At 38.4% G+C, this 20,987-nt stretch overlaps 1 protein-coding gene across 4 annotated transcripts; it reads right to left on the bottom strand.

Annotated features, from left to right (window-relative positions):
• Positions 1-876: 876 nt before the first annotated feature.
• On the bottom strand, positions 877-20,767 carry wacb (WW domain containing adaptor with coiled-coil b). 4 transcript variants are annotated; one of them, XM_039649548.2, is made up of 13 exons: positions 20,276-20,767; positions 20,034-20,067; positions 19,196-19,388; positions 15,574-15,650; positions 12,184-12,299; positions 11,995-12,107; positions 11,655-11,891; positions 7,574-7,696; positions 6,471-6,616; positions 3,732-3,829; positions 1,560-1,725; positions 1,339-1,466; positions 877-1,250 (listed from the first exon to the last, which is right to left on the bottom strand). In XM_039649548.2, exons 1-13 carry the CDS (start codon positions 20,314-20,316, stop codon positions 1,181-1,183), a joined length of 1,542 nt encoding a protein of 513 aa, XP_039505482.1. In that variant the 5' UTR covers positions 20,317-20,767; the 3' UTR covers positions 877-1,180. The 4 variants fall into 4 exon arrangements, with proteins under 4 accessions (XP_039505482.1, XP_039505481.1, XP_039505485.1 ...); XM_039649547.2 differs by having other exon boundaries at positions 1,040-1,250; positions 1,560-1,728; XM_039649551.2 differs by having other exon boundaries at positions 1,040-1,250; positions 1,560-1,728; positions 20,314-20,470.
• Between the last annotated feature and the right edge of the window lie 220 nt (positions 20,768-20,987).

Below are 20,987 nucleotides of genomic sequence, written 5' to 3'. Positions count from 1 at the left end.
CTATGAATGACATTGCAAACATCAAAGAGGAATCACCAGTTTTGCCATATTTTCACATCCTTGTCAAATACAAATCGACAAGTTGACTAAATGCTTACAGATTTTCTTTTTTTAAAGACTGGTTGATATTTTTACGTGAAAGATGAGAAAAATTCGCCATACTCTTCTCCGGCTGGTCGGCTCGAGACGGTCCCATTGGTCCTCTTTCATCCTTAAAAGATTCATTTTCGAAGTGCAACCATAGCTCATGTATAAAATACGAGTCCTTTTCATCGCATCCCACAAAACCGGGCGATATGGGAATGACTAAACTCATTTATATGAGTAAAAAAAAAACTGAGCAAATACAAACAAATTAAAATAACATTAATACAAAAAGAGTCAAACAGTGCTGGGGTGCAGCATGAATAGAAATCCCAGTTAGATGTGTAACAGCACTGCAAAGAACAAGAAACATCGAAGGCAGATAGTGACAAAAAAAAAAAGAAACCCTTCATCAGGGTCAGAAACTCAGAAAATGTGCGTCTACCGCTTTTAAGTGCCACATCACCAGTTGAGAAATCTTTAGCACCCATTCGCTGTTCTGCTGTGAATTAAGGAAGATCATTCAGGTCTTATTTTAATCTTCTGAGGGGCAGAGAATCAGCCAGTCACTCCTAACTTTTGAGAATGGGCACTCAGAATGATATCGGGTTGATTTGAATTGGTCACTTTGATAAATGCCAGCGCAGCTGGAAGCGTCCTTGTGCACAGATAGCCCTTCTAACATCTTTCGTGATCACTGTCAGTCACTGGAGGACGGGTGGGGGGAGGGGGGTTAAGTCTCCAGTGTGACAGTGAAATTTAGGATCCATTAACACAGGCATGACCTTGAAAAATCGCCAGATCCACTGCACGATTCCTCACAGGTCAGTCTGGGTTGGAGAGCGTGTTCTCTGAACACTTCTCGAATCGCCCGTGGATCTGAGAATAGAGAAGCCGTGTGATGTAAAACGACAGTGACATTAATCTATGATATCAGGGCTTCGTGTTCCAAGTACTTTTGAAAGCTTCCTATCACTCGGCCCCGTTTCAGTTCGACTGTGGATCTGAGAGCGGGGGTCCAAACGGCTTGGGGGGACGGGGGGAGGGGGCTGGGCTTGTTCGGAGAGACCGCCATGAGCTCCATATAGCCACCCGCTCAAACCATGAAGGAATTCTGATTCTTCAGTTTGTCAAGTTCTTTGATCTGCTGTCTCAGAAACAGAATCCTGTACACAAGCAAAGAAAAAAAGTTATTCACCGAATGCCATTTCGTTACGCACTGCCGATAAATTGAACTAAATCAGAGTTACAGACCTCTGCTCTCTCAACGTGGCCTGGATTTCACATACTCGCACTAAAGAGCGAAGGTTCTTCAGCTCGGTGCAGATCTCCGACATGTAGAGGGTTCCCATATTGTGGATATCCTCACGCATTCGTGACGCCTGGGTGAGAGAGAGAGGAAGGAAACCTCATTAGTTAGAGAAGTGAAGTTTGAGCTGTAGAAGATGGGTAAACAGTTGAAGAGATGAAGGCACCTGCTTCTCCACATGTTCTGCAGGCCAGCCTTGAACATGCTTGATGAGACTTTCATCAAAGTGCAATGCTAGAGAGGGAGTGAAAGTGCTATGGGTTCGAGAGCTGCTGCCTAAAGCGGGAACGCTGATGCCCGCGCTGCCATTGGAGCTCGACAAGCCTTCTTGGCTGCTAGAAAACAAAACAAACGTTCATTCAAATGAGCTAGAATTTTAAGTAGGATAATAATTAAAGCACAAAAAGTATTATTATTAAAGTTTTTTATGTATTAAAGTCATATCACCACTAAAATGACAAAGAAATGGCATGTGGCGTAGCCGTAGGATATTATAGTGACCCCCTCCGTAGAAATGTCATTTTGCGACCCTGGCGAGAAGGTGCGGCGTTATCTCGTATTATTACACAGCTCTGTGGAATACTTGATTCTGATTGGTCAATGGCGCCATCCAGCGGTATGTTATTCCCAGATAACAACCTCTTAAAGCGGATAACGCAGGCTCATCCGGGTCACTGAAGTCAGCAGTGCTATACGCCTGCTGGAAACTTTTTTTCTTCGTGGAGATTTGCGTTTGGCTAGTTAAAGGGTTAGTTCACCCAAAAATGAAAATTAAGTCATTAATTACTCACCCCCATGCTGTACCAACCCCGTAAGACCTTCGTTCGTGTTCGGAACACAAATGAAGATATTTTTTGATTAAATTTGAGAGCTGGATCAGTCCTACATAGAATTTGCTCTTGACGGCCCAGAAAGTCAATAAAGAAAATGTTTAAATATTCCATGTGACTACAGTGGCTCAACTATAAGTTTATGAAGCGACGCGAATACTTTTTGTGCGAAAAAACAAACAAAAATAATGACTTTATTCGACTATTCCTTTTCTTCCTTGTTGGCCTGAAACGATACTTTTTTTTAATACGATTTCCACGACGCATGCGCGAGAACTGCGATCTCCTTTAACTACTTCAGTTCAGTTCTCGCGCATGCGTCGTGGAAATCGTATTAAAAAAAAAGTATTGTTTCAGGCCAACAAGGAAGAAAAGGAATAGTCGAATAAAGTCGTTATTTTTGTTTGTTTTTTCGCACAAAAAGTATTCTCGTCGCTTGATAAACTTATAGTTGAGCCACTGTAGTCACATGGAATATTTAAACATTTTCTTCATTGACTTTCTGGGCCGTCAAGAGCAAATTCTATGTAGGACTGATCCAGCTCTCAAATTTAATCAAAAATATCTTCATTTGTGTTCCGAAGACGAACGAAGGTCTTACGGGGTTGGTACAGCATGGGGGTGAGTAATTAATGACTTAATTTTCATTTTTAGGTGAACTAACCCTTTAATAAAGTATTAAAACTCAGTCGAATCAATATTTTGTGTACAGTTATTTAACTATGCCATCCAGTATCGTGGACTCGCTCTTGTTTCATAAAAACGCAGCTGCAGCCATTTTGTGACTTTTGTTTTGTACACTGTTGGATTATGAGATACAAACAGGTAAGATTTTAAAAAAGTTGAATCTGAAATTAAAAGATATTTTCCCCTTAATGATGTATGTGGGATAATTATTAAATGCTGTGTAATAAGTGGTATTATAACTCTATACCGTATAACTATACCGTCTAGTTTGGACATGACATAATAATTTGATAAACTCTTTTAGAAGATCCTCGTTAATTGTAAACATGCGCTTCTTTGACATCGCCGCGTCTGAATTAATCTCCACTGCGCTCTAATATCCTGCCTTCACTAACTGTAAGTTAATCGATTACGAATTGCGTTTGTTTTGTTCTCCAAAATATACTGATGAGATTGGCTATCTTTGATTATTAGGCTATTCTCACGTGAAAGAAGACTAGATCACCAAGCAAAGGAAATTTAGAAACGACTTTTTCGTTAGTCAGGACACTAAAATTAGAGCTGAAATACGGGACTGTTCTGGGAAAAATGGGACGTCTGTTTGTCTTATGTATTTATATAATATACACACGTGTGTATAGATGTTTTTTTTTTTTTTATATAAAAGCCATTTCTTTGTAATTGTAACAAACATAGATACATTCATTCATTTGGTTGCACTTCCACACTGAACTGGTAGATGGTGCTGTAAGACAACATTTGATAGGCTGCTTCTACATTGCCAACAAACAAAAGAAAAGTTTCCACTGAGAGATCCGTACATTTGCCTGTGTAGACGGGGATCACTGAATTCCAGAGGTTTGTCAGAGCTGACGGACTGCTGGGACGTTGATCCTTGTCTCTGAATTGATGAACTTACCTGAATTTGAAGAACAACAGAAGAGATCAGAGAGAGAATCTGAACAGATGTCAGATGTCAACTAAGTAATGGCAAATATACATAGTAGCAGACAGTATAACTCTATAAAATGTATAAACGTCACTGAATAGATGACAAAATATCAAGTGGCATTTATTTAAAAGGATGATAGCAAAAGCACATTTTAAACAAAACTTGTGTCCTTTTATTTCCCAGGGGATGAGTTTAAATCTGTCAAAAATGCCTTTTCAATAGAAATTTAATTATTTTAACCTTGTCTAAGACCCAGAGTTTCAACCTTAAACTACACAAATCCATAAAAATGCAAGATTTTGGAAAACTTTTTACTTTCACTCACAAATATCTGCACCTTCGACTTAAATTTTCAAACCAGGCTTGTTACTTTAGTTTTAATCTGTATTTAGTGGCATGATCAATATTATTTCTTGTCATTGCGTGCCTTTTTCAACCTAATGTAATACAGGAAACATGACCCGACATTGGTGCATCATTTCCTGGCTATCAAGCACCACAGATGTAGGCTAGTCTATGAAGCTAACCAAATTGGTATTTTTTTTTATGTACTGTTTTTTCCACAAAGTTCCCAAATCTCATTAGTTTGACCTTCCTAAGGCTGAAAGTGGTTACAATTGTTTTTAAACACTGTTCCTGAACATTATAACCCCAACATGTATCAAAGAACTTAATAGAAAAAAAATAAATAAACAATTGCTATTATATGGCTTTATTGCCATACTCGTGGTACGGCAGTAAAGTTTCCTGATTGTTACGCAGGAATGATAGTATAGTTCCCTGCATATCAGCCTAGAAAATCGTAACTTTACATTTTCCGTCTGTCTTAGTGCATGATGTAACTATAGAAGAGTCAAATTTTAAATAGGAAAAATATCGAAATACTTTGGTATTTTTTTTAGGAGAAATGCTAATGATCTTGTGCACTTCAATGATGTATGCTAAGTAGGGCTGTCAAACGATTAATCGTGATTAATCGTATCCAAAATAAAAGTTTGTGTTTACATAATATATATGCGTGTAGTGTGTATAATTATTTTATATCTATATAAATACACACAAATGCTTGTATATATTTAAGAAATATTTTCATGTATATACTGTATATAGATTTATATATAATTTATATTATATATATAAAAATTTTATACATAAATAATATTTTTTTCTTAAATATACATGCATGTGTGTGTATTTCTATATATACTAGGGCTGGGTATTGAGACAAATTTCACAATTCGATTCGATTTCGATTCACAAGCTTGCAATTCGATTCGATTTCGATTCGATTCAATATCGATTATTTTTTATATCAGTTACAATAAATGGCAATTTTTCTCAAGGGAATCAAATCTCTTAACTAATGCTGTAAACTGGGAGACTAGTTGTAGCCTACTAGGCTTTATTAGCCTAATATGAAGGTAATAATGAATGAATCACTTAAATTACACTTTTATTTATTTTTTTATAATAAGAAGATTACATGAAATATAAACATTTAAATGGTGGCTGTCATAAAAACTTGCCAGATTTATTCAAATATGAAGGTAATAATGAATGAATCACTTAAATTACACTTTTATTTATTTTTATAATAAGAAGATTATATGGAATATAAACATTTAAATGGTGGCTGTCATAAAAACTTGCCAGATTTATTCAAATATGCATTAAATATTGAAGAACATTTAAGATTATAATGCATATGTATTATGTAATATAGTGTATATATTTAGCAAAATGCTCCTCTCTGGACTTATTCTTTTCTAGCTGACTAACGAGTTTATGTGGGTTTTCTGAGGTAAATATGACGATACATGACATTGATTACAAGCTGTTTAACTGACGTCTTTCCACGGTTGAAACGCTGATTGAGCGAATCAATGTGACATGATCCGGATTTCGATAAGTTGTACTCTATCTTTTAACACACATTCAGATGCTCATTCATGTTTATTTCGCACTGTAACTGGTATTATTAAGCCGGAAGAGAGATCAGCGCTGCTGCTTCTCTTGAGCTGCGTCAGAGCGATCTCACGCCACAGCGCCAAAACTCTATTTATGTTTTTGAATTTCTAAAGAAAATGGACGTAATTTGAAAATTGAGACTTTGTTTCATATCAATAGGAATAAAGGACAAAGATTATTGCGATTTTTTGGATGTGCGCAGCCGCGATACAATGTCCCATTCATTCAAATGAAACAGGATGACTAATCGATTCTTGAGATTAAAGAATCGATATCGTTTCGAAAAAATGAGAATCGATTAATATCGAGAAATCGACATTTATTACCCAGCCCTGATATATACAAAATAATTATACACATTATACCCACATATATTATAAACACAAACTTTTATTTTGGATGCGATTAATAGCGATTAATCGTTTGACAGCCCTAATGCTAAGCTATGCTAAAAGTGGTACCGCCAGAACCGGATATCGGCTGAATGGATTAAAAAAAAAGGTAAAACTCAACATTTTAACTCTGGGGGAGTTGTAAAATGAGCGTATTTCCAAAAAAAAGTGGAGTATCCCTTTAAGTGTCCAAACACTTTCTGATGCCACTATAACAAACGTTTATAAAATGACTAACTGCTACTGACCTTTGGTTGTGAAGAGAGAGATGTGCAGCTGAGCAGGGGTTTAGAGACAGCGTTGGTCTGAGGCGTGCTGACTCTAGGAGACACGTATGACCTCGGTGAAGAGGCATCTGACGCTAATGACATGGGTGACTGACCGGACTGTTGAGCTGTTCATTAGAAACACCGTTATAGACATGGAATCCAGGAAATAATCTTACACAACTATACTGTACATACAAATAGCAACATGATAGGTGGTGTGAGAACAAAAGGAAGTTTTGGATTGCTATAACAAATATAATTGAATCCTAATTAACTAAATTAACATTCTTTAAAAAAAAAAAAGTGTTAAAGGGTTAGGTCACCCAAAAAGGAAAATTATGTCATTAATTACTCACTTTCACGTCATTCCAAACCTGTAAGACTTTCGTTCATCTTTGGAATAATTATCTTTTTTTATGATGAAATCTGAGAGCTTTCCATCCCTCCATTGACAGTGTACGCAATTACCACTTTCAAGACTCAGAAAGGTAGTAAAGGCATCATAAAAGTATTCCATGTGACTATTTACCACTTTATTAACAAAATATTCATCTCCAATGCGTGTTCATGAGAGCACCACGAAGCATGCATGTTGTGTTGACGTAAGAGCAGACGCTGTTGTGTGAATGCGCTGGATATGTTATGTTTTTGCACAAACAAAGCACTCGCTTCGCTTCATCCAATTGAGGTTAAAACACTGGAGACACATGGATTACTTTAATGATGTCTTTACTACCTTTCTGGGGCTTGAAAATTGTAGTGGCGTATACCGTCAATGAAGAGACAGAAAGCTCTCAGATTTCATCAAAAATGATCTTCATTTGTGTTCCAAAGATGAACAAATCTCTTTACAGGTTTGGAACGTCATGAGGGCAAGTAATGACAGAATTTGTATTGCTGGGTGAACTAAACCTTTAAAAAATTGTTCATCATGTTCTCGTCCATAGTCTTGGGTGTGTTTGAACGATGAACACAGTATTGTAAAATACGTTCACATAGTTCCATTACAAAAAAAAATGGATTAGTTGCAGCACAACATCAGTTAGGGGAAGTGTGAAGGGTGACTGGGATTTCAGCCGTACCTTGTGTGGAAAGCTGAGCAGCTTGGGAAAGCAGAGTAGTGATGTTGAAAGCGGACGGTCCGGCAGTGAGAAGCTTATGAAGCATAGACTGTAAGGAAGCTTGTGTGACAGCGGCTGTGAGGACTTGGAGGAAGACAAAGACAGAAAAAGACATACGTACAGTCAAAGCAGTCCTACACACTGAAAGCAATCTGAAAAAGGCTCTAGCCTTTCGGCTTATATTGTTTTTACCATGTGGAGAGAAGGTGCCGTACTGTATATTGTGCAAAAAGCAGTTGTCAAGGTGTCAAAATGGTTAAAGCACAACTTTTCTAGCAGTTTGGATGAAGGCCAATAAGTATTAATTGCTACAGGAAAGTGCACTTGTATAGATCTTTCTTATTTGCTTTCAAAAATACAAAAACTCATGTGACAGGTTTTATGCTACGTTCACACCGGACGCGAATAGGGCGTCAGGCGCGAATGATTTCAATGTTAAGTCAATGCAAAGACGTTTTACGCGCGTGAAAAATTCCTGCGGCGCGGAAGACGCGAATACGCCTCGTTCGCGCGAATGGCACGAATTGAGCGTCTGGCGCGTTACTCGCGAATGATTTAGTTAGTGCCATTTGTGCATTCACGCGTTTGACGCGAATTCGCGTCTGCCGCCCGAGTTGAAAAATCTGAACTTTGGCGTGAATTCGCGCCGCGTTAACCAATCAGGAGCCTAGCTGCTTGCTCACGTGGTGAAGTGTCTGGATGCTTCAATAAATTATTTTGTAATATGACTAAATGCATGGTGGGATTATGCACAACAAAGCAAATGTTTAATCACTTAAAACATTATTTCTATATATGAGACATGTTCATTTTGTATTGAATGTTATTCATTCCATATCTATATTATAGTGTTTAGCAATGTTGTTGATCTGTGTTGTACTACTTTCATGTTATCACTGTGAAGCTGCTTTGAAAAGCGCTATATAAATAAATGTGACTTGACTTGACTATATGAAATAGTATTATGTTGTAAAGACAATCAACATATGTGCATAAATTCGGGTCTGGACGTGAGAGAGAGAAAAAAAAAAATCATAGGACAGGTTAATAACTTTGGAAGGCTGGCTCTATTTATCATCAAAACAAAAATAAATGACAGCTAGATAAGATGGATGAGGGCGAGGGTGATCCTCACTCCGATGCGGGACAACAGGTCATCAAACTGCCAGCGTGACAGGCACTTCCAGTACCGCTGACAGCGGCCGTCATCCAGCGCAGCTCCTGGAGCGAGCAAATGGTGAAACTCGCCAAATGGTTCGGCTCCGAAGGGTCGGGTGGACACAAATATACAGCGACGATGATCCCCACGCCGCTGTTCTGCTCTCCAGAGTAAATACAGAACAGTAACTCTCTTGATGAATGCTCGGTCGACATAAAAACAATGGCCGCCAACGGATTTCGATTCTGACGCAAGTAAATTTCACTTCAAACTTTTGTTTTTACACGAGCCAGTTTCGCTCTTGACACGCGAATTAACACAAAGTGGTCAAGCGTCAAACTAGACCCGTCAGGCGCGAATTTGACGCGCGATTTCGCGTCCGGTGTGAACGTAGCATTAGGATTTCACTTACGAATGTTTTAACACCATATGAGTTACGAGAACATCCTACTGGTTCAAATGGGTTTGAAACCAGTAAACTTGCAGAGGCAACTCAAAGAGAATGTAACAAACTGATCACTGAGTACATCAAGGAAACAGCGCTGCAAAGTTCAGCTTTAAACCCTTAATCCAGCAAATCAAGTCATTCAGGCTTATTTGAAAACTACAGGTATGTGTTAGAACAGGGTTGAGACTAAACTCTTGAGACTACGCTATGGTCCTTCAGGAACTAAGTTTGAGAGTATCGCTTGCTGATCAAGGGCAGATCATACTCTTCCTACCTTGAGCAACAGATGTCTAGTTGTCTAGTCAATAGGGTAAGGTAAAAATAGTTTGTTTTTGTTTTGTTTTTTTAATTAAATTCAGTCTTTAATTGAACAATCCCTATATTGATTCTTAAAATTCCAAGATTGAATTGTTACTGTACCGTACATAACTATCCCCAACTGAGTAAGATCAAACTTAAAATAGGGATCAAATGAAATCAGGAGCTTGTGAATCAGAACTGAATTTGAAAATCCGTACCCAACCTCTGAATAATAACGCTCGTAACACATTTGATCAATAGGAAATTTAGACAAGATTAGAGAGAAGAATGACAGTAAAAAGCATGAAAAGTAATAGGACCAGAAAAAAAAGTCAATCTGATATTTTGACTTGTGTCACAAATGTATTCATTAGGGCTGGGCGATATGGCGATATATATCGTTACCGCGATAGAAAACGTCAGTCGTAACATATTTTTTCATTCCGTGTATACCGCGAAATGCAAATAAGGGGGCGTGGTTAAATTCCGTGCAGTGCGCATGAGACTGATGCTGAGATTCGTCAAAGAAACATGGAGAAAGCAGATCAAGAGGATCCACAAAGGAATTACGTTTTCTAAAGGGTTGTTGTTAACGTGATATGTTCGGGGGGAAAGGCAGCCGTCAACTTGAGCAGAGCAGCAGCACCCAGGCTACAGTTTAGAGGAGTGCACGTTCGCAACGGGGAAAGCATGAAGTTACTTGATAACAACATTTCAATATCATTACGAGAAATAACCTTAAATAATGTATAGTTATCCGCATCTTTCCTTCTCTTATGTATAGTTACTTTTTAAACATGAAAATCGCATTCAGCATGAATGAACATCCTGCTTGTTAAAACGAATGTATAATCCTGTTTCTGAGGCAAAATTACTAAATATGCAGCGCGAGTTATATATTTTTTAACTACAAACAATTGCCAACTGAACCAGTTGATAAAATCTTCCTTTGATTCGATCCGTGATTACAACTTCACTCTCAAATTAATCGATCACATTTTGTTGATGTAAAAGACGTGCACGGAGCGCGCGGTGTTCGACACACTGTTATAAGGTGTGTATAATTTAAACTACTTAGTCAACACTAACAGTAGCTGCGGTGTGGTGTTCATATTGCTGCTCTCCTTCTTGTCACTTCTGAACTGACGGGTTGCCAGATATAACAAAAAGAGCAAAACAAGCCCGTTAAAACAACAGTGTGTGCAGTCTCCGGTTGTGCAGGAATACCCTTCTCCGTTAAAAACGCAGTAAAATAAGCACATGTGGTAAAAAATATTATAATTATATTAGATATATTATAATTATATTATAAACTGATTGATGAAGTAAAGCAATGCATGAGATTGAAAAATTATTTAAAGTTGAAATGCACCTATGAGTTGTATTTAATATCAATCTTTTAGTTCATCTAAAAGTTTATGAGTGTTTTTTGTTTACTCTATTTTGATATAAAAATAGTTTACCAAATAAATAATTTACCAAATAAAATAAAAATAAAACAAGGTGACATACTTTTCACTTCTAAAGTATTTGGGTTTATTTATTATACAAAGCCCTTTTTGTCGATTTTTTTATTTATTTTTTTGAGGATAACTATATAAATAACTATATCGTGAAATATATCGTTACCGTGAAATAAAATTAGTCATATCGTGAAACACAATTTTGGTCATATCGCCCACCCCTAGTATTCATAAAGAATAGTTTATTTTAACAGGCGCAAGATGACAAGAATGATTGAGATCATTTTGTAAGAGTGCATCTCAGAAAATAATAATAATCTTAAAACTATACTTTATGAGTGCAAACCATTCTGTTAGTGCCAAACTAACTTGGGAAAACCTGAAAATTTAAAAAAAAAAAAACAGTAGATACCACGCAATGACGTCATAATGTTCATATATTTTAAAGCACTGAACTGCTATCAGACCGTGATTAATTAATTCAATTCTAAGCATTTTAAATCGATTATTGACCGAAATCACCGATTCAAAAATACAAGTTTCAAAACGGATGCATATGCATCGTCAAGATTTGCAATCGATGCAATGAGAAAACGAGTGAATCGCTACACCCCTATAAAATATCCATTTCATTTCCAAGCGTTTTCTCCAAGCCTATTAAGCGATTAATACCTTCATTGATTTTGCCCATGTCCACATTGCTGTGGTTCATCTGCAGGGTGGCCTGCAGCGCAGGCAGAAGCTGTCGGAGGAGTGCTGGATCCTGAAGCAGAGTGGAGGCTGAAGCCTGCAGGGCAGGAGACACAGGCACTGTGGAGGACGAGGACGAGCTGGACGTGCTGGAGGGGTTAATGGACAAAGGCTGAGAATAACCAGAGTTTGACGATGGCTTCTCCGCTAAAGTAGATTCTGGGGAAAGAAAGGAATTTTCTATTTGAAAATTGAAACCATCAGCAAACCTTCTATCAACAGAATACAACTTTAAGGAACCAAATGTGTTTGTGTGACTTACTTGTACTACTGATGGCACTTGTGGCACTGGCCTGCATCGCCTCTTGTCTGTAGTCTCTGTCTTTAGGAAAGCTGTTAACAGTATTCTTGGCACCATCTCTCTGCCTCTGTTCCCTGTTCACACAGAAAGTCTGGTGTCAGTTGATGGTTGAAGAGTACAGGCAGTTACAGGGGATCTAAAGCAACTTACCTTTCCAGCCAATCTTTAGGCTTCTCCCACTGAGAGACCTCTGTCCTGCAGTTATAGTAGTACTTCTTCCCAGAAGAACTGATATGCTCTGACCAGTCATCTGCTGGCTCACGGGGCTGAAAGAGATAGGAAATATGTTAATGTATCAAGAAGGACAGAGAGCAGGGAAATCTGTCATTTGAGAGCGCATTGGGAATAGAGATGAGATTCACAATGATTTATTTGTGAGGTCAGCTCCATCTTTTTTTTTTTTCTCCTTCTTGTGGCATCCCCATGACAGATAACATTTTGTTTGTAAGATGTTTGAATTAGAATACCATTTATAAGTGTATAACTCTATTGTGAATGAGTATATTTAGTTATACATTGGCATATAAACAGAACAACCAGTAAAGAGACTGATATAGGTGTCCCACACACTAAAGTATACATCACAATAATCTCGCGCAGACTGATGGCAGAAAGCCTGGACTACATCACAGCTTTAATAGGAAAAAGGTCCGCCCAAGAGTCTGATCGACATGTAAAGCAACCAATCACAGTTCGCTTTGTTCCACGTCATGTTTAGGGGTGTGAAAATGTAAAGTCGATGTCCCTGCTATAACAGACCGGCGTGAATCTAATAAATTATTCATCCAAGAACATTTTGCAAGTTTACTGCAACAATGGTGCCCTGAACTTCACATACTTTTGGAAATCCAGCGTTTAGTTGATCCTGATAAGCGCTCATTGTCTCAGTCGTAAATATGACGGCTTTCTTCTTCCATGAGGGGGTTTGGTGTCACGACAGCTTTGTTTCCAGGCGGAGCGATAAAGAACACGACACACGCCCTGGAAATCCTGTAGAATTCAGCCAATCAGAAGACGACGAAGTGTTTTCCCATTTTGTGAGCATTATGCATCAGCCAGCGATCCATGGGCGTGACGTCTGAGGCCGAGACTAATATCACAGTAACAATTCTTGGTTTATTTGGGATCAGACATAAGAGAAAAATTCAATTAGGGAGTTAGTTATGAACTTAGTAATAGCTCTAAACAATTTACAAGAGAGTTTTTGTGAGGTGAAAGTTTTTGACAAGTCATTTGTTCACGAATTGGACATCACGCCTCATTCAGTTTGAATTGTTGAGTGCTGGAAAATGGTGCACACTCAAAAGATATAATTCACCTTTGGCTAAGCCCCGCCACCTTAATGTTGCTACATCCGTCAAACTTCATCTACGCTCTGCGTGGCTTATGCTGTAACAGCTCATCCTGATCAAATGTTATCAAACTTTTATGAAGCAGCAAATAAAGTGTCCGATAGAAGTAGGCAAAAGGGGCTGCAATATGCGTTCGAAGGCTATATTCAAGACATACAGGTGAAACGCAAGAAACAACAAGGCATCCAAATAGAGGCAAAAGCATAACATTACCGGTCACAGTCAAAAAATGAACCACCGCATATCCTACTAATCGAGACGGATGCTGGGACTAACAATATCAGGGAGCAACACTGTTCATGCAAGCTGGGTAGGTCTCTATTCACTTCTATAATCGTTATTACAAAGCAAACGGACTACACGAGTACTGTATAACTTTGTATTTATTAGCAGCGTGTGCTAGCGTATCAACAACCGGAATGAGAACCGAAATCGTAACCTAAAACATTATAAAACGGTCTAACTAGTATAACTTCACAGTAAGGTTAGAAGCAAAAGATGTGCTTGTTGATCTTTGAGGGGTTTAGCTAAATGAGGACGTCCACACAGTTTAATCCAAAGACGACACTTGTCAGGATTTGACTTCGGTTTTGGGAAGGGAAAAAACGCACACCCCCTCCAACCTCTCTGGGAAACGCACATCTGTGTTACAAATGCCCCAGGCACAACGTTTAACCATATTTTTGATAAAACTACGACCGTAATAGCCTGCCGGGACCAAAAATATGAGATGCATGTGTTGAATATAATATATATAAAATACGAGCTGCGCTGTGATTGGTCAATCTACATTCTAGGGTGTGGCTTAGCCAAAGGTGAATTACTTAACGGCACCTCATAAGATGGTATCAGACAAAACATCATCATGGGGGATGCACAGTTTTTCCCAACATTTTTGGGCCAATGCCAACTGGATTTTTTTTAGAGGACTGTGACAGTGTTGTTGTCTAAGGGCTGCAACAACAAATTGATGTTAATCTATAATAGAAATTATCAACAACGAATGTGACAAAGAGCTTCTGCAAGAAAAGTGCAAGACCCAAGGTATCCTAAACATGAGAATGATTTATATTAAGCGCATAGAGTATGGTTAAACAGGGCTCGTCCTGCCAGATGCTGTGATAGACATGGGTGTGTTTAACTGTAAACGGTCAAGTCATCAAGTCAAGTCAAAGCACAACTCCATTAAACAGACTTCATGAACAACGGCGCACAAATGAATGTCAAATTGATGGAGCACAATAAAATATGAGTGCAATAATACTGACTAAAATATACAATTCCCTATGTTGTATATGCATTTTGTTGGACATTTAAATACTACATGGAACACAAGTAGTAAATGTAAAGAACTATATCAATGAGGTATAACTTCATATATCCAGTGATAAGTGAAATATGTGCATGTTAAGGTGTGCATTTTTGCACATAATGTATAGCATAGCCTACAAAGATGCATTCTTCAGTTTGCAAACTGTTTGTTAGAAAACACTGCGCAAGAGGTGATTTTAATTACATGTATTTTTTAAATAATACTAAAAATAAAATTCAGCTTTTTAAAAATCAAATTACTATTGTTTTTAAAAACCTAGTTAACTGATTAATCAATTATCAAAATAAAGTACCCTAAATAAAAGGTTACATAGTTGTTATTGAATATCTGTTGGCTCTATTGCAGGGCTGTGCTTATAACAAACACATCAGATCTGTGTATGGGTGATATGGCCCTAAACCAGCTTAATTTTACAGGGCTTTCTTAAAGGAGAACCACCAGCGCAAAGTGAACCTGTGGTCTAATAACACATCGGTACCTAGTCAACCGTTCTCTGAGATTTGTTTTCATGATAATCGAATGTAAAGAGTTTTATCTCTAAAAACTGTTTAGTGTATAATGCTAGTAATGGGGGCATTTACTAAGTAAAAAAAGAAATCGCTAGTTTATACCACTAACAGGGCTCAAAATAGCCCCACACTAACACAGTAACATAATGAGGGTCCATACATGCAAAACGAAGCATTGAGAACTTTGTAAGTGTACAGACCGTTTAATAAGAAGATACTTTATAAAGACAGTTCACTTCGTGTATACAGGCAAGAGCCATCCTTTGAAAACAGTCTCGACAAGTTGCCGGAGTTCTCCATTAACACCAACTAGTTGATCACACAATCCACTGGCTAAACAACTTACCATGTCTGAAGTTCTGTTTGGATGAGGGTGAGAACTGGATGCATGATGAGAGTTTTCTTGCGGAGAAGAACTGACACCTGAAACATAATTGAGACAATCAGAAACAAACTAGCAAGCATGTCTTTGCAGAATATATTTCACTGAAACACATTGGAATGTTAGTATAGGCTTGAGTTGACAGTCCAGTAGCTGAGCCATGTCCTTAATTTAATGTCTTAAAAATGTACAAAAACACAAGTTCTAAAAATGATTGTCCAACTGATGCAAAAAAAAAAAAAAAAGTTAATTCTCATATCACCAATATCTGAAAATAACCCAAGTTGAAAGTGAGGTATAAAAATCTGCAACAGCCAACATCTGTAACTTCCTATTAGAGAAGAGACCAATATCCTCCGATATCATATTACGATAAACAGTACTGTGCATCTGCTGCAGACACATGAATGTGGCAACAACAGGAAGTAAAACAGTGTGAAGGAGCACAAGAGCACAACTCCTGCAGTGCTTGATTTACAAAAATCTGCCAAGAAAATCCATTCCATGAATATGTAAAGCCCATTATCAATATCAATTTTCTCAAATGACTTCATGCCTTATATGCATTGTAACTTTATTGTATAGCTTGTACATTTTCAAGAGTAATTAGTAATCATGCAGAATTGTGAAATGCAAGACTGCAAATTAGGGATTCACAATATAAACAGGGGTGATGATGGCACAGTGGTATGATAGACCCGGGTTCGAATCCACTGTGAGACACCAATGTGTCCCTGAGCAAGACACTTAACCCCTAGTTGCTCCATAGGCGTGCGACCTCTGACAGTTGTAAGTCGCTTTGGATAAAAGCGTCAGCTAAATGAATAAATGTAAATGTAAATAATGTATTATAGGAGTTATTTATACAAGATTGTGTTCTGTTAATGCCAATGTATAACTAAAGAATTTAAAACTTCTTAAAGAGCCCATCATGAATTTTAGAAAATGACTGTTCATGTAGTGTGGAATATAGCTCTAAGGGAATGAAAACATCCTGCAAAGATTTATACCTGAAAGTGCACCGTATATAAAGCTATTGTCTTTCAAAAGTGAGAGTCGACTCTGAGTCTATGGAATGAATTGTTTTTGAAACGAGTCATTAGCTGTTTCGTAGTGACATAGATACAAAACATTAGCTCATTGGCCGCTCCCAACAACTGCGCGTAAACTTGAAGTCAAGAACTACACTCAAATGTAGTTCTACATTGCAAAGACAGTTCAGCCACTTGTTTTCATTGTCCAGGGACGAGCATGTGAAGAATCAGTGGTTAGAGTTCATATTTGCAACGATACCACAACAGTAGTCTCAGCCTCAGACGTCACGCCCACGGAACGTTGGCTAAACGTCTGATGCATATGGTACACTTAACTGGAAACACTTCAGGAATGTCGAAGTCGTCATCTGATTGGTTGAATTTTATCGGATTTCCGGGGGGCATCAGTGTCGCGTTTATTTTCGGTCCGCCGGGAAACAAAGCGCAGAAGTGTGATTGCGGAAGAAAAACTGTTATGAGTGACAATGAGCATTAATCAAGATCAGCTAAACGTAGTTGTATGTCCCCTCCTATCGATTATGGAAGATCAAGTGAAGTACTTAATTGCGAAGGGGATATCAGCCGCGTTTGTGGGCAAACATGAAACAACAGACGCTGACATCGCAGCTGGCCGATTCAGTATTCATATATGCGCACACTGGATTATAAGGTGCATAAGATACTGCAGAGTCAAACGTTTGACTGCGAGTATTCAATGTGCGGCGGCTCGCTGACAGCTAACGTTACAGCTGGCTGTTTTGAATGAGACGAGCCGGTTACTGTGAACGGGGAGCGCTTTATGAACATAACTGTGACGCACAAGCAGCGCCGGGTACAGTGTGTCTGAGTGAGCGCTCGTGAGCACGTGATTTACACACATAACCTGATTTATACGAGGTTGAACTGGCCGTGTGACAAAGCGGGCATAAGATGGACATGAGCGCGAGTTTGTGGGTGAATTTAATAACGCGGACTGTTGTTAACGAGCGCCTCCGGTGACTGCTGCTGAGTCTGACTGACTTGTTGCACGCCGGTCTGATGTTGTGGGGACATTTCCACGCCCCGAAACGTGACGCTGAATGAAACGAACTGTAATTGGTTGTTTGACATGTCGGTCAAACGGCCTTATGGGCGGTCCTTGGCCAAAGAAAGCTGCTATGAATTCCAGACCTTCAGCCGTCAGTCTGAAGGTCTGGCTACGCGAGACTACCACAACAGTATAGCCCGAACCTTGTGTTCTCATCATTTTAATGACGAATCATTCAAAAACATAAATTAATCAAATGTGGATTCGCAAGCGGTTGTTCCCGAATGAGGGCTCAGTATCCAGTGTATATGGATCAGGTCGTCCTCCTCCGAATCACAATCTGTAAGTATTATTAATAATGTTTGCTGTTCTGTTTTCTGTAGAAGTTTAAATGCTCACAACGGCGTCGCCTACGTGCGTAGCCAAAGCCGTACACTACGGCGTACCCTCGACGCAGAAGTATAAATTGGCCTTAACAGTGAAGATTCAGTGCAACAGTGAAGATGTGCGAAGATTTGTGTGTGTGCGTGCAAATCTTGAGCACGCTTGGCTTGAATGGACCAATTCACACAAAAAATGATGTCAACATGTCCGTCTTAATGAGTGTCCTAGCAGACACAGTCTGTTATGCCTAAAGTGCATTATACGGCCGAGAAATCAACACATATGTATCGGTGTACTGAATCTGCGCATTGTCTTAAAGTGACAGCAGCCTAATATTCATGTTGTCTGCGTTTTTAATGTTAATCAAACAACAAGACAAGGAAACCACTCACAGCTCTAGATTGAATAGCTACAATTGATTACTTTATTCAGTTTCTCTACCTGAAAACTAATGTTAGACCTACCTGAAAAAAACAAAAAAGCACTGTTTCTTTTATTAGTATATTTGCTCTATTGTATTTATTTGTGCTGTTGCTTGTAGTTAAGAGTATTTATTCTTATTTTCTTTATTTTTATTTGACACAGCACATCCATCACGAAACCATGAACCTAAAACCGAACCGAGATTAATTTGAAACGTTGCACCCCTAATAATAATAATATATATATAAATACATACAATGCACAGACTTTACACATACAGTTCTGTTTTACTAAATGGTAAAATACTAATTGCGTCTTCTGGACACAAACCACACTGTTCCAGGCCTCAGTTACAACTACAGTGTTTGAAGGCAGGTCAAAGTAGACAATGAAGACCATAAGCTGGCATTATGCAAATCTGTGACAAACCTAGGTAGGTTTGCTCAGCAAGTAAGGCTGAAATGACTGACTAATTGTTTCAAGCAGTTCAGAATCAGTTCTTTCTTTTGGGAGACAATAACTCCATCTGTTGTGGACTGAAGCTTTGCAGACCTTTTACATTCACAAACATATTAAAGTTGATATCTGTTAACTGTAAATTATGTTTCCCAATATAACCCACTAATAAATTGGATTTTAAGGTTCTGGGGAATTAGGAACAACATGTAAATTAACCAAAATGAACCATAAATGAACCTCTTCTTGCTCATGTTCTTACCGCTGTCCCTCTCACGGGGCCGGTGAACGTGGAGTGCTTTCGTTTGACTATGCCCGGTTCCGTCACTGTGCTTGTTGTCGGGACTGTCCGATCGCCGCAGCATTTTAGTTGGTGGCGTGGAGTCTGACGAGTCTCGCATCTTGTCATGGCGATGGTCATTTGCCGAGTGACTCTTTGACTGATATTTGACAGGCTGCAAAATACAATGCATAAAGAGAATAAATACAGACAACCTGTTCACAAAGACACCTGAATGTTTACTCCTGGGGGATAAAAGCAGGTGTAGAAGATTACAATCTTATAAAATATCTAAATATCTAAATTATTTTACTATGAATGCTGTGAAATAAAACCTAGTGCTTTTGAACAAAATATGATGTTCATTAACCAAAACTAGACAGGGAACCAGAAGATCTGCACTCTTATCTGTGTTTTTAGGCTCACCAAGTCAATCACAATAAAAATGTAATACTATATCTGATAAGACCTAAAAGTAAATAAGAATTATGAGCTACTATCTAGTGGTTGTGAAACCAGTAATTAGGTTAGCTGACTACAAAACAAGCTACGAGACATAAGCTCTCTAACCAGTCAATTTATAAGCTATAATAGACGACTTAACATATAGATTAATCTGCCAAATACAGATAATTGAACGCAATAACCTATAAAGTATGACGTGTTATGTATATCATAGTTTTAGTTAGCAACCAGGAACTAACGTTAGGCCTGCGAGCATTAGTGTTATGCTAAAGCCGGCTAATCCCATTTTGACACTATTTCGGCTTCTCTGCCAAATATACAACTACTTTCATGGACAAAATACTTATCTGTGTACCTGGTAGGCTTGAGGATCTCTTCGATCATTACACCTGTGAAAGACAAAAAAAGTTAATGTAGTCAAAAGCGCGCTCTGCTAGCCAGCTAAAATGCTAACGTAGAGAAATAAAAACAACTTGCTATCAGAGTATATATATAAAAAACTACTTTGAATACATTTCTTCAAACGTGATATGCAGTTATTTCAGGCTTTTAAAAAAATAGCTGTAGGATTTAAACTGGAGGTAAATGTTTGTTTACCCATCATTGAGTCTGGATGGATTCGTTGCATGCATTACCATTAATGCTGCAATGATGTGGAAGTGAAGTGTTACTACTGAACCAGTTCTGTTGAACTACAGCTCTCTGTACTGCTGATATCTGCTAACACACACTGTTATGAAGTTAAAGTATTTAGCTCTGCTGCAGTGCTGCTTCGCTATTCGGGAAAGAGCTGACGGTCCATCTCTTCGTTTTGCTCGCGACTGCGCCCTACAAGTGCACGAGCAGATCAGAACGCGACGTGCACGAGCAGATGACTGCAAAAACTGTGCTCGCGGACCGACAAACGAAGAGAAATATTTACTAACCTATTTAAATAAAACTTAACGTAATTAAAATTATGTATACAATTAAAAATGTAATTAAATTTAACTAAGCAACGTTCGGCAGGTTTATGTTTTTGAATTTCTCCGTAGATTGCTTAGGCTCCAAGATTCAATAGTTAGAAGATACAATTTCTGTACAGAATTTGACGCCATTCAGTATCAAGACTTCCTGATACAAGCAAACTTATTAGTACACTTTACAAACGAAGAGGGATAAAGCTCATTTGACTTAGTTTTTTTTCTCTTAACCTCTAGATGGCGCAAAAACTCAACGCAGCACTTTCCTGAACATCCGCGTCTGACAATGTCGCATGCAAACTGTCTGATCCAATGGGCTCTATGCACGGCGTTATTTCCGGTGAAGG

This window comes from Pimephales promelas, chromosome 5, assembly GCF_988280905.1.
Source record: "Pimephales promelas chromosome 5, fPimPro1.hap1.1, whole genome shotgun sequence".
Lineage (NCBI taxonomy): Eukaryota > Metazoa > Chordata > Actinopteri > Cypriniformes > Leuciscidae > Pimephales > Pimephales promelas.
Note: the sequence above shows the minus strand (reverse complement) of the source record. Positions and strands in the feature narration are given on the sequence as shown.